The sequence below is a fragment of the Taudactylus pleione genome, unplaced genomic scaffold (genome assembly GCF_031769625.1).
Source record: "Taudactylus pleione unplaced genomic scaffold, aTauple2 ptg000738l, whole genome shotgun sequence".
Classification (NCBI taxonomy): domain Eukaryota; kingdom Metazoa; phylum Chordata; class Amphibia; order Anura; family Myobatrachidae; genus Taudactylus; species Taudactylus pleione.
In genome coordinates, this window is record NW_028285140.1 from 1,611,523 (window position 1) to 1,625,035 (window position 13,513).

General features: G+C 48.1%; 2 protein-coding genes across 7 annotated transcripts in view; one reads left to right on the top strand and one right to left on the bottom strand.

Moving 5' to 3' along the window:
• The window catches only part of LRTM2 (leucine rich repeat transmembrane protein 2), a 62,484-nt gene extending 58,758 nt beyond the window's left edge, over positions 1 to 3,726 (top strand). The window contains exon 4 of the mRNA XM_088457094.1: positions 2,418 to 3,726. Within this exon, the coding sequence (XP_088313220.1) occupies positions 2,418 to 2,848 (431 nt within the window). The 3' untranslated portion in view covers positions 2,849 to 3,726. The remainder of the gene's footprint in view (positions 1 to 2,417) is intronic.
• The window catches only part of CACNA2D4 (calcium voltage-gated channel auxiliary subunit alpha2delta 4), a 512,905-nt gene that overhangs the window by 298,650 nt on the left and 200,742 nt on the right, over positions 1 to 13,513 (bottom strand). The window lies entirely within an intron of this gene.

Consider the following 13,513-nt stretch of genomic DNA (forward strand, 5'->3'; position numbering starts at 1 on the left):
GGAGCTGATTGGTTGGTGATCTATATTTCAGAATTTTATCTCACATCAAGCTTTGATACATAGGCCCCTAAATGCATGACACGTGCTGTTGAGTACAGAAGACAGGTATACCATAGGCATCAATGATCTCTACAGTGGCAGGTGTTATATCTGTGACAGTTTGACAGTCATTTATTTGGTTTAAAAAGTGTCTTTAACCCTGAGAACATGCTTAGATAATGGGGAAATTATCCTTTGCCTTCTACCTTTAGTAATTATAAATGCACACATGAAAGGGAGTATTCGGGCACCTGTGTGCATTGAAAGCCGGCGTATTCAGTAACACTTTCCCAGATAACTTCATGTTTCCTTTTCCGATTGAAGAGTTTTGCAGACAAGTAACGTATTGGTGTAAAGGGAGCGGAACAGCTGTTTCCTGTCACTGTGCCGAGAGATAATTATCTGCACAGTCTGTCATAACAAATGATACGTTACAATCATCTGTGATAATTACTATACCTAGACACTTCTCATTTGAATGGACACACTGGAGTACTACTTGTATGGCAAACAATTTGTGTTGCTATGGTAATTAAGGGTAAGCAATCTCTGATGATTGGTCACAAGCACTGGCGTAATGCAGGAGGTGAGGGTGCGACAGAGCCCGGAGGGGCTTCCCCATTGCCCTCACTCTAACACAAGTCCGGACTGCCCAGAAATATGCTCTATTCAGAGTAGAGTGTGGGCCGGGGGGCTTGGTCCGACATTATCCGGCCCCTGACTTTCCTTATACATAAATCCAGGTATAATTGCGCAAATGTAGGTGTCATTTTGCTGCGGTTTGGCCTGAACGTCAGTCCCGCATCCTTTGCGCAGACAGGACTCTAGATTCACTGGAGAAGACCATGGCTGAGTGGGAGTAATAGGCCGTGTGCATGCAGGATACGCGTTCTGTGTGCTGCGGGCATGTCGCCGGAATTGGGGGTTATTCCGAGATGAGCGTACGCAGAGATCTGGCTGATTTGCAAATGCGCACTGATAGGGCTATGGAAATATCCAGCGTAAGCTGAAACCTGTAGCTATTAACGTGGGCGCAGCTAACGGAAGACATAAGGAGTGAGCCAGTGTATGGAAAGCTAAGGGCAGGAGATGGGGTGAGAGAGTTGGAGAGAGCAGGGGGGTGAGGTGGACTATGTGGTGTCAGGGATAAGTGGAGGACGGATAGGCTTTTAATGAACAGGTGGGTTTTCAGCGCTCGCTTGAAGCAATGGGGCTGGGAAATAGCCTGATGGAACAAAGGAGATTGTTCCAATAGTGGGGGGAAGGGGGGAGGGAAGGCGGTGGTCACTGGCCGACCGGAGAGGGCTGGAGGGAGATGTGTAAGGAGATGAGGTTGGAGATGTAGAGAGCACTGGAGTTGGACTTGTACATGATGGTGTGAAGAGGATTCTGTAGGGGAAGGGGAGCCAGAAAGGGGAGGCAGAGCGGCGGGAGGGGAAGATGAGTCTAGCTGCAGCATGGAGTACAGATTGGAGGGGAGCAAGATGGGAGCAGGGGAGGCCAGTGAGGAGAAGGTTGCAGTAGACAATGGTTTTGGTGGCATCCTGGGAGCTGGAACCGAGAGGATAGGGCAAGAGATTGAATGTGATGAAGGAGAGGGAGGAGTGAAGGATGACTCTCAGGCAGCGGAGAACTGAGAAGACATTGGTGGTGCTGAGTGATAGAGAGGACGGGAGGGGTGGAGGCTCTAGATGGAGGGAGGACAATGAGTTACATTTTGGTCATGTTGAGTTTGAGAAAGTGCTCAGATGTCCAGAAGGAGATGGCAGAGGGGTAACTGGACACCCGAGAGAGGAGGGAAGGGGAGAGATCAGGAGAGTTGGTGTCATCGCCATAAGACAGGAGACTATGGGAACTGATGAGCTCACTCAGAGAGGAGGTGCACAACGAAGAGAGCAGAGGGCCAAGGACAGAACCCTGAGGATGCCCACGGTCCCGGCCCAAAGTACTCCTCTGGTTAGGGTCTGTCCCGTTGCTCGCTATGGTGGGAGCCATTGGAGGGGCAGCGCGCGCATGGCGGCGGCGGCTCCCACAGCAGATGCGTGTTGGAGACGGGACAGACTTTGGTAGATTATTATATAGATACATACACACACTATAATAATGTAACCGCAAAGCTACGACAACAGATAAACTTGTGAACTGACAAAAGAAAGCGACTGCGAGTTATATATTGTTTGCTATATTTTATATATTTTCATATTCATTTTTTGTTTTATTTTATTGCCAAAAGATGTGCATAGAAATGTGATTTTCAAAAGTTTAGCGTAAGTGCAACATAGAATATTTTGCTGCCCCTCAATACAAACAAGCACCGACACATTCTCTAGCACAGGTAACTTGCCTGTAACCGTCATTTCCATATTCTATCTCTGCAGGGGGCAAGATTGACGAGCTGCAGTGCACCCTTCCCAAGGACCTGCGGGGGAGAGACATACGCATGGTGCCGGTGGAGATGTTCAGCTACTGCTCGCAGCTGGAGGATGAAAACAGCTCAGGGCCTGCAGAGAGACCGGCCCCGCCCTGCACTAAGACAAGTCCCACCCACACGGCACCAGAGCTGGGATCAGACTGTCCGCAGAGGCAAAGGTATCGACCAGCTAGCGTCCGGCGAGCCATTGGCACCGTGATAATTGCCGGGGTGGTTTGCGGCGTGGTCTGCATTATGATGGTGGTGGCGGCGGCTTACGGATGCATCTACGCTTCCCTTATGGCGAAGTACCACCGAGAGCTGAAAAAACGCCAGCCCCTTATGGGCGACGCTGAGGGGGAACAGGAGGAACAGAGGCAGATTTCATCTGTTGCATGAGTTCAGCGCTCTGATACTTCCACACGTGGCTGCTACAACTATCTATTTCGGGGAGCAAGAGGCTGCATCGATGTGCACCCTAATTCAGGAGGAAAGTAGTTAAATATAAAGTGTCCTATTTAGCAACCTACAGGGGGTGCAAAACAAAAAACAAGACCTTATTCTACCGTGGTGCAAGCTGGGAGCATCCGAGGACGACGGCAAAAAAAAATGACTCAATCTTTGGATGGGAATCTGATAGGACGAAAAAGAAGAATTAAAGATGCGCTAAGAAAAATAAAACAAATGTTAACCATTTTTAAATAGAAAATAAATCCCCCCCAGCAAAAAGAAATCTGACTGTTTAGACAAAGAACGCAGGCACTTCCGTGGGCGCCCAAATGAGCCCCGCAATGCACATTATCGCATAACCAGCGATAACACTAAATGCTTAGTATTCGTATGCTGACAATGAGAATAAACAATAAACCCCTCTCATTAAACCATCACTGACAGACACCGACTGACACTTTGGTGGGTGATAACTTGTTTCAGTTCTCTGGGATCCTGGAAGAGTCTGATCCCAGAGACCGGTGTCTGTTGGTTGATCTGGTCCCCAGCAATAAGATCTGAGCGTAGCTGAGATCACCTACATTGGACAAGAGAGCTGCAATAAAGCCGATGACTGTCGCCCATCCGGCACTTCTCTCACTGTTTTGCTTGGAATTTTTTTCCCCTGTATTCGTTTGGAGGAGAGGTTTGTAGGTCTTCTTTTTCTAGACTGATGTATGATACGCCATCAGAGACTCAGACATTACAGTTATATACTTCAGTCATTTCTAAATGTCACTTTCCATATGTTGCTACAGCAATGCAACTGGCTGTCCAGCTGCTGTAAGCGGTGCCTGAGTGACTAAGTGCAGAAGTTGGGCCACCTCTGGCTGTCCAGCTGCTGTAAGCGGTGCCTGAGTGACTAAGTGCAGAAGTTGGGCCACCTCTGGTTCTCCAGCTGTTGTAAGCGATGCCTGAGTGACTAAGTGCAGAAGTTGGGCCACCTCTGGCTATCCAGCTGCTGTAAGCGGTGCCTGAGTGACTAAGTGCAGAAGTTGGGCCACCTCTGGCTCTCCAGCTGTTGCAAGCAGTGAGTGACTAAGTGCAGAAGTTGGGTCACCTCTGTCTCTCCAGCTGCTGTAAGTGGTGCCTGAGTGACTAAGTGCAGAAGTTGGGCCACCTCTGGCTCTCCAGCTGCAGTAAGCGGTGAGTGACTAAGTGCAGAAGTTGGGCCACCTCTGGCTCTCCAGCTGCTGTAAGCGATGCCTGAGTGACTAAGTGCAGAAGTTGGGCCACCTCTGGCTCTCCAGCTGCTGTAAGCGATGCCTGAGTGACTAAGTGCAGAAGTTGGGCCACCTCTGGCTCTCCAGCTGCTGTAAGCGGTGCCTGAGTGACTAAGTGCAGAAGTTGGGCCACCTATGGCTCTCCAGCTGCTGTAAGCGATGCCTGAGTGACTAAGTGCAGAAGTTGGGCCACCTCTGGCTCTCCAGCTGCTGTAAGCGATGCCTGAGTGACTAAGTGCAGAAGTTGGGCCACCTCTGGCTCTCCAGCTGCTGTAAGCGGTGCCTGAGTGACTAAGTGCAGAAGTTGGGCCACCTCTGGCTCTCCAGCTGCTGTAAGCGATGCCTGAGTGACTAAGTGCAGAAGTTGGGCCACCTCTGGCTCTCCAGCTGCTGTAAGCGATGCCTGAGTGACTAAGTGCAGAAGTTGGGCCACCTCTGGCTCTCCAGCTACTGTAAGCGGTGCCTGAGTGACTAAGTGCAGAAGTTGGGCCACCTCTGGCTCTCCAGCTGTTGTAAGCGATGCCTGAGTGACTAAGTGCAGAAGTTGGGCCACCTCTGGCTCTCCAGCTGCTGTAAGCAGTGAGTAACTAAGTGCAGAAGTTGGGCCACCTCTGGCTCTCCAGCTGCTGTAAGTGGTGCCTGAGTGACTAAGTGCAGAAGTTGGGTCACCTCTGGCTCTCCAGCTGCTGTAAGCGGTACCTGAGTGACTAAGTGCAGAAGTTGGGCCACCTCTGGCTCTCCAGCTGCTGTAAGTGGTGAGTGACTAAGTGCAGAAGTTGGGCCACCTCTGTCTCTCCAGCTGCTGTAAGTGGTGAGTGACTAAGTGCAGAAGTTGGGCCACCTCTGGCTCTCCAGCTGCTGTGAGCAGTGAGTGACTAAGTGCAGAAGTTGGGCCACCTCTGTCTCTCCAGCTGCTGTAAGTGGTGAGTGACTAAGTGCAGAAGTTGGGCCACCTCTGTCTCTCCAGCTGCTGTAAGTGGTGAGTGACTAAGTGCAGAAGTTGGGCCACCTCTGGCTCTCCAGCTGCTGTAAGCAGTGAGTGACTAAGTGCAGAAGTTGGGCCACCTCTGGCTCTCCAGCTGCTGTAAGTGGTGAGTGACTAAGTGCAGAAGTTGGGCCACCTCTGGCTCTCCAGCTGCTGTAAGCAGTGAGTGACTAAGTGCAGAAGTTGGGCCACCTCTGTCTCTCCAGCTGCTGTAAGCAGTGAGTGACTAAGTGCAGAAGTTGGGCCACCTCTGGCTCTCCAGCTGCTGTAAGCAGTGAGTGACTAAGTGCAGAAGTTGGGCCACCTCTGTCTCTCCAGCTGCTGTAAGTGGTGAGCGACTGTGCAGAAGTTGGGCCACCTCTGGCTCTCCAGCTACTGTAAGCAGTGAGTGACTAAGTGCAGAAGTTGAGCCACCTCTGTCTCTCCAGCTGCTGTAAGCGGTGCCTGAGTGACTAAGTGCAGAAGTTGGGCCATCTCTGGCTCTCCAGCTGCTGTAAGTGGTGAGTGACTAAGTGCAGAAGTTGGGCCACCTCTGGCTCTCCAGCTGCTGTAAGTGGTGAGTGACTAAGTGCAGAAGTTGGGCCACCTCTGGCTCTCCAGCTGCTGTAAGTGGTGAGTGACTAAGTGCAGAAGTTGGGCCACCTCTGGCTCTCCAGCTGCTGTAAGCAGTGAGTGACTAAGTGCAGAAGTTGGGCCACCTCTGGCTCTCCAGCTGCTGTAAGCAGTGAGTGACTAAGTGCAGAAGTTGGGCCACCTCTGGCTCTCCAGCTGCTGTAAGTGGTGTCTGAGTGACTAAGTGCAGAAGTTGGGCCACCTCGGGTTCTGCGACTGATGCCAAACACCAACTCTCAGAAGGCACTGCCAGTTAAAGACATAAGGCTAACTGGCTTAGCAATGCTGGGTATTGTAGTTCAGACACAGCTTGCCACCCAAAGGCTGTCTATCCCTCACCTTGTGGTACACATCCACTGATTAGATAGCCATGAGGAGCACAGACAGCAGATTAGAGGCAATTGGAGGGCATCATGGTCAAGTTTCCCACCGTCATCTAAATATACAGTAAAAGTGAGTGTCTGACAAATAAGAATATGTCTCGTGGGCAAAAACTCCTCTGTCCTGCAGCCGGGATGGACGTCACCATTTGTTTATTGTGTTATATCGTCACCTCTCAGACTCTTGGATTACTGATTTTTATTTTTATGTTTCTTGGAAACGGGAGCTTCAAACAGATATTATTTATACACCGTTCACCTGTTGGAACAGCTGCAGACTCATCACCTATTACCGCTGCATTCCTAGGGTGACGCGGATCGCGGTACCTGCCAGGCTGAGCTGGACGGTGCCACGCATAATAATAATTTGAAAAAATTGTTGCATTTTTATCTTCCTTTTAAATAAGCACAGAAGAGTGCGAGGGAGGGCGAGGTATGTGATCCGGAAAGAAACTGGAATTTACATTGTTGTAAAACAATATATTTTTATATTACATAGGATAGAATATTTATCTCGCTCACTGCTCAGTTCCTCATTCACCTAAGTGGAATCCCCCCTACCCAGCCCCCTCACCCCTTTGCAGTGTGTGCGCCCAGAACAATGTACTGTCTGTATAACTGAAGCGCTTTAGCGATGGTAACAAATGTGGCCCTTCATCTATTAGACGGCAGAATGAATGCACACAGCAGCGTAATCCGCCTTCACTATGGTGTAAGGAGAATAATCCCAAATTTGGAGATGACATATATGACATATAGTATGTCTAGGCTCTCCCTTACCCAGCGCACCCCACTACACACAATGGGGGGCAGCCAGGAATAACACTCATGACCAGTTAAAGCTAGCGAGCCGGGCGGCTGCTTTCTTGTGATTGATCCATCAGCTATAAAATAGCTCACCCCCCCCCCACTGTGTGTAGGGGACTAGTGCATTATAAATCCACAAGGGGTCAAGGTTGCTATTGCTTTCTACAAAACAGATCTGGGCAGTGCTTAATCCTCTACTGCACAGGCAGACACCAACATACAGTCAGACAGGATCATATTCATGGAACTTGGGAAAAGGTTTTAGCGTTTATGGCTAAGATCGCAGTGGCCAAACCACTAACCACTCTGGAGGGATTGAACAGGCATATCCAGCAACCCTGGGCTGATATATACGCTGAGTATTAGTGTCAAATGATCTGGCTGAGATCAGCCAACAGGGTGAGCAGGTTGTTGGTTTATTGGCTTAATAACCCTCACTGGCAAACATCCAGAGCTAACAGCGATTGTGAGTCCAACATACCCTGGAGCTTAGTAACTGTAGACGCTTGTCGCCAGAGGCAGAACCATCAGTCATTTCTGCAAAGTACAAGTTTATGTTCTCAACATCGTCACACTATGGAAGAGGTGGTTACTGCCCCTATTTCCTTCCTTTCAGACTCTTACTTCTTCTAAGGGCTGATCCAACAGGACATAGGGTCTATTAATGAACATCTCAGCAAAGAAAACTAGACAGGAGAGACCACAAAAATACTTGTATCCCATGAAAAGACACCTTACTTTAAAGTGCTCCGCGAGAAGTGTCTGTCCTTCCTGAGATCGCCTTATTAAATTAATATGAGGCCTGACTAGCATTCATGAGGCCTGATTAATATTCATTAAGACTGACTAGCATTCATGAGGCCTGACTAATATTCATTAAGACTGACTAGCATTCATGAGGACTGACTAATATTCATGGGGCCTAATATTCATGAGTACTCACTAATATTCATGAGGACTAACATTCATGAGGCCTTACTAATATTCATGGTGCCTAATATTCATGAGGCCTGACTAATATTCATGGGGCCTAATATTCATGAGTACTCACTAATATTCATGAGGACTAACATTCATGAGGCCTGACTAATATTCATGAGGACTAACATTCATGAGGACTGACTAATATTCATGAGGACTAACATTCATGAGGACTGACTAATATTCATGAAGACTAACATTCATGAGGCCTGACTAATATTCATGAGGCCTGACTAATATTCATGGAGCCTGACTAATATTCATGAGGCCTGACTAATATTCATGGGGCCTAATATTCATGAGTACTCACTAATATTCATGGGGCCTAATATTCATGAGTACTCACTAATATTCATGGGGCCTAATATTCATGAGTACTCACTAATATTCATGAGGACTAATATTCATGAAGACTAACATTCATGAGGCCTGACTAATATTCATGAGGCCTGACTAATATTCATGGAGCCTGACTAATATTCATGAGGCCTGACTAATATTCATGGAGCCTGACTAATATTCATGAGGCCTGGCTAATATTCATGAGGCCTAATATTCATGAGTACTCACTAATATTCATGAGGACTATCATTCATGAGGCCTGACTAATATTCATGAGGCCTGACTAATATTTATGAGGCCTGACTAATATTCATGGGGCCTAATATTCATGAGTACTCACTAATATTCATGGGGCCTAATATTCATGAGTACTCACTAATATTCATGGGGCCTAATATTCATGAGTACTCACTAATATTCATGAGGACTAACATTCATGAGGCCTGACTAATATTCATGAAGACTAACATTCATGAGGCCTGACTAATATTCATGAGGCCTGACTAATATTCATGGAGCCTGACTAATATTCATGAGGCCTGACTAATATTCATGAGGCCTGACTAATATTCATGGGGCCTAATATTCATGAGTACTCACTAATATTCATGGGGCCTAATATTCATGAGTACTCACTAATATTCATGGGGCCTAATATTCATGAGTACTCACTAATATTCATGAGGACTAACATTCATGAGGCCTGACTAATATTCATGAAGACTAACATTCATGAGGCCTGACTAATATTCATGAGGCCTGACTAATATTCATGGAGCCTGACTAATATTCATGAGGCCTGGCTAATATTCATGAGGCCTGGCTAATATTCATGGGGCCTAATATTCATGAGTACTCACTAATATTCATGGGGCCTAATATTCATGAGTACTCACTAATATTCATGGGGCCTAATATTCATGAGTACTCACTAATATTCATGAGGACTAACATTCATGAGGCCTGACTAATATTCATGAAGACTAACATTCATGAGGCCTGACTAATATTCATGAGGCCTGACTAATATTCATGGAGCCTGACTAATATTCATGAGGCCTGGCTAATATTCATGAGGCCTAATATTCATGAGTACTCACTAATATTCATGAGGACTATCATTCATGAGGCCTGACTAATATTCATGAGGCCTGACTAATATTCATGAGGCCTGACTAATATTCATGATGCCTGACTAATATTCATGAGGCCTGACTAATATTCATGAGGCCTGGCTGAAACTGACCAGAACTGACTAATATTTATGGGGCACTGGTTAGGCTGCATTCTCGTGAATATTAGTCTCCACAGTGTGTACAGCAGGTCACAAGTCCAGTTTTAGAATTTTATCTGAGCTGCTTGCCCAATGTGACCCTATAACACAGAGTCACTTGTACCCATGGAAAAAGAAGGATACATACATTACTGTATTTGTCTTGCTGCTGAAAAAGTTTTGAGAGTGATAGTATCACGGGGAGCCAGTAACGCTATCCCTGCCCTGAGCGCAATGTACCTGTATTTATATAGGGTGACTCAGTCAGTGAATGAACACAGGTTTAATACAGTAATCATACATTTTAGTGCATACAATCATAGATTAGATCTATTGTCTATGTTTTATTGATGTAAATCATATTATTAATTACCGGACCTGTCTGGTCATTAGCTAGTATTGTACGGTCATTCCCGAAATCAGTAAGTAATACTGGCGGCTCAAATCCCGACACGAGATGCCGACAGCAGGAGATCCCGACGCCGGCTGGTAAGTACCCTAACACTCCCTTCTCCCCCCCTCTAACCCTAACCCTACCTTAGGGGGTGCCTAACCCTAAAAGTCCCGGGGTGGTGCCTAACCCTATGTCCCCCCGGGGGTGCCTAAACCTAACCACCCGCCCGCACTCTAAACCTAACCCTCGCGGGGGGGGGGCTAACCCTAACCTACCCCCGGGGGTGCCTAACCCTAACCCTCCCCCCTAGGGGTGCCTATCCCTAACCTTCCCCCCCAAAACTTAACCCTAACTCCGCTACACTCCCTAAACCTAACCCAAGCAGCTGACGCTAAGGACGCCCCGGTCTTACCTCGTTCAGGCTGACGGCGTTCAGGCCTCGGGATTCAGATAGGCATCGGTATTTTGCAGCCTATCTGAAGCCCACCGTCTGGCTTTTTGTGTCGGGAAATAGACCGGCGGCATTTAGTCCGCTGGTCTATAAACTGCGTCCCGTCGTTCCCTGGTCATTTATACACCTCTCCTGTTTCTTGTTTGTCAAATTCTAGCTCTTCCTTAGATCATTAAACCAAAAATGTATTTTAAAAGTGCAGTATACATAGTAATAATGATGGCACATGTCTCATAATAGTTTTTATGTTGTATGTTCTACATACACCATCCCCTCAAATATGAGAATTCCCTTTAACCGTTCATTCACTGGATGATTCGCCCTATAAAACGCCACACAAGTGCTTCCTGTGTCCCTGCAGCCCATGTGGGGTCCCCTGAGTGTCAGTGACATGGGGTAGATGATGAGAGGAGTCTCACTGTCCCCTAAGATATCACCGGTGTCTCTTCCTCCATTTCCAGTCTGTTTAATCCTGCTGTCATTAGAAGGACGGTACTCCTATCTGTGCAGTAGCATCGTCTGTGCTGTGAGGAAATAACTTATGATCCCTGAAAAGGCAGCCTAGCAATTCAATAGGAACCTCACTGAGGCATGAGGCACGACTAAACCAAATGCCTCACGCCTCAGTGACGACCTTGGCTCCAGATGAATTGGTAGGCTGTGTTCCCAGCCCACTGTATGGCTGCCCCCGCTATGTAGTGGTGACAGCTGACCTGTAAGACGCTCCAATTAAAAATATGCAAGATGGAGCCTGAGACAGAGAGTGAGGCACTATGGGTAACGCAATGGCGGAAGGACACTGTTATACGGAGAAGTCTGAATATGCTGCTGCAGTAACGATGGAGCGTACAGCGCTGACGTCATCCGAGTGATGATTATGTTATTGGGGTGAATCACATTGCAGGGACCCTGCAGAGGAACAAGAGACCCCCCCCCCCCCTATGTGTGTGTCATGTGTGTCGGAGGGACGCAGGCTTCCAGGTTATTACTGTGATTTCCTGAACTTGTGCTGTCTCCTATTAAAGATTGTATTTCTGTATGTGTCCGAGTCCTGAGATGTATTTATATCACTCTATTAATCACGAGCTAGGATAATGCTTTTCCCTATTGTATTGCTTCCGCCTCTGGGTGAGAGAAGCCGGATCAATCACAGATGGCAGGGACGGGCCATCGCCACCAGCGGCCGTGGGCAGAGCCCGCCAGGGCACCACTACGCATCCTCATTACTTAGGGGAAAGTCCGGCTATAGGAAGGGGAAGCCTCTGCTTTCAGTATATGTGAAACAATATAGAAAGAAAAAACTACTTCTAACCACATCATGCTAATAAATAGTAATACAGAATTCTAACTGGGGGATTCTCTTATAGGTCTGGGGGATTCCCTTATAGGTCAGGGGGTTTCCCTTATAGGTCAGGGGGATTCCCTTATAGGTCAGGGGGATTCCCTTATAGGTCAGGGGGTTTCCCTTATAGGTCTGGGGGATTCCCTTATAGGACAGGGGGTTTCCCTTATAGGTCTGGGGGATTCCCTTATAGGTCTGGGGGATTCCCTTATAGGTCTGGGGGATTCCCTTATAGGTTAACGCGCAGCTTTTATCAAAGATTTAATTCAAGGAGGTAAAATAATATATGTTTTACGGGTTCAGAATTCTCCGCTTTGCCAGGGATTAAATGATTCCTACAACTGTATAGAAACTTGTGTAACTTTCTGCAGCAGTACTTAGACCAGAGGTTCCCAAACTCCGCCATTGCAGTCCAGGTTTTAAGGATATCCATGCTTGAATATCCTTAAAACCTGGACTGTAATGGTGAGTTTGGGAACCTCTGTCTTACGCTGGGTACACACTAGACGATTTTTTTGCGCGATTTGCCTGATTCCGACGGATCGGAATGACCAATGTGTACCGGCTGCCTGATATGTCGGCCCGTCGACTTGGGGGTCGCATCACTGGGTACACACGTCGTTTAGTGTGTACCCAGCATTAGACCATAGCGCAGTGCTTTACCAGCTTGGTTCTGCCTTCCAAGTGATTGCCACTTTATAAATACAGGCAGACTCGCCGTGAGCTCCCCATACCTGCATCCTGCAGACTATTACATAAGCCCCTGGGGCTCTTAAACTTCAGTAGGTCACAGCGATGGGAGCCATGTCCGCTGTAATGTAATCATTGACTATTGATCATATGCGCTCAGTGATTGGTGACACCTGCAGCTCAGGTGTCTCACCTAACGAGAACCTCCAGGACTCCTAGACCCCAACTTTTTGGGACCCACTGGTCAACACACCAATAATTGGCCTCAGTAAGCAGCCGCTGACTATACAGACACGCGGGATGGGAATAACAGCCAATATACGGGACATGACCCGGGCAGGAGGAAATGGTTCTGAAACGTATGACAGGCAGCGGTCAGAGCTTGATTAATACCAAGTCCCATTGCCGTCTCCAAGTCCCAAACAAACATAGAACTGGGATAGTGGGCGCCTAGGTTACCTAATGAATGATCTGGCTCTGGCCCTCATTCAGAGGCGGTCGCAAGAAGCGATCGCTCTCTCTGAATGAGGGCGGCCGCTTCTTTTTTTTAAGTGCGGCCTCCTGGTCGCTAGCTAAGCTTACCAGGGTGAGACAGAGAGTGAGGCATTATGGGTACCACCCACAGCTTAGCGACCGACCAGGGTGATGGTCGCGATGGTCAAGACCATCGCGACCATCGGGTCTTGCGACGAGATCCTAAGGTTGGGTCTCAGCAACCGCAAGCCCCCAGGGAGCTGATGTCAGTGCGGCCGCCCACAAAACGGCAGGCGTTCCGTTTGTGTAGCCCCCCCCGTCCCGCCTACTAAACGTGTCGAGCTGTCGATCATCATCGACAGCTGGCCCTTTTATAGTGAGTTCCGGAGCGAGAGAGTTTCTCTCTCGCTCCGGGGCTTGCACACGCACAGTGCGGCCGCTGCGTGTGCGCAGGAACGAAACATCAACCCAGTTGCGAGCGCGCAGCGCTTGCGACCGTGTCTGATTGAGGTCCTCTGTCCGGTCACTAGCAAACAATGAGAGTCCAGAACCAGCCAGGTCAGTAACAGTGCAGCAGACAAAATAACACAACAAATACTGACATGAGTATGAACCGTCAGA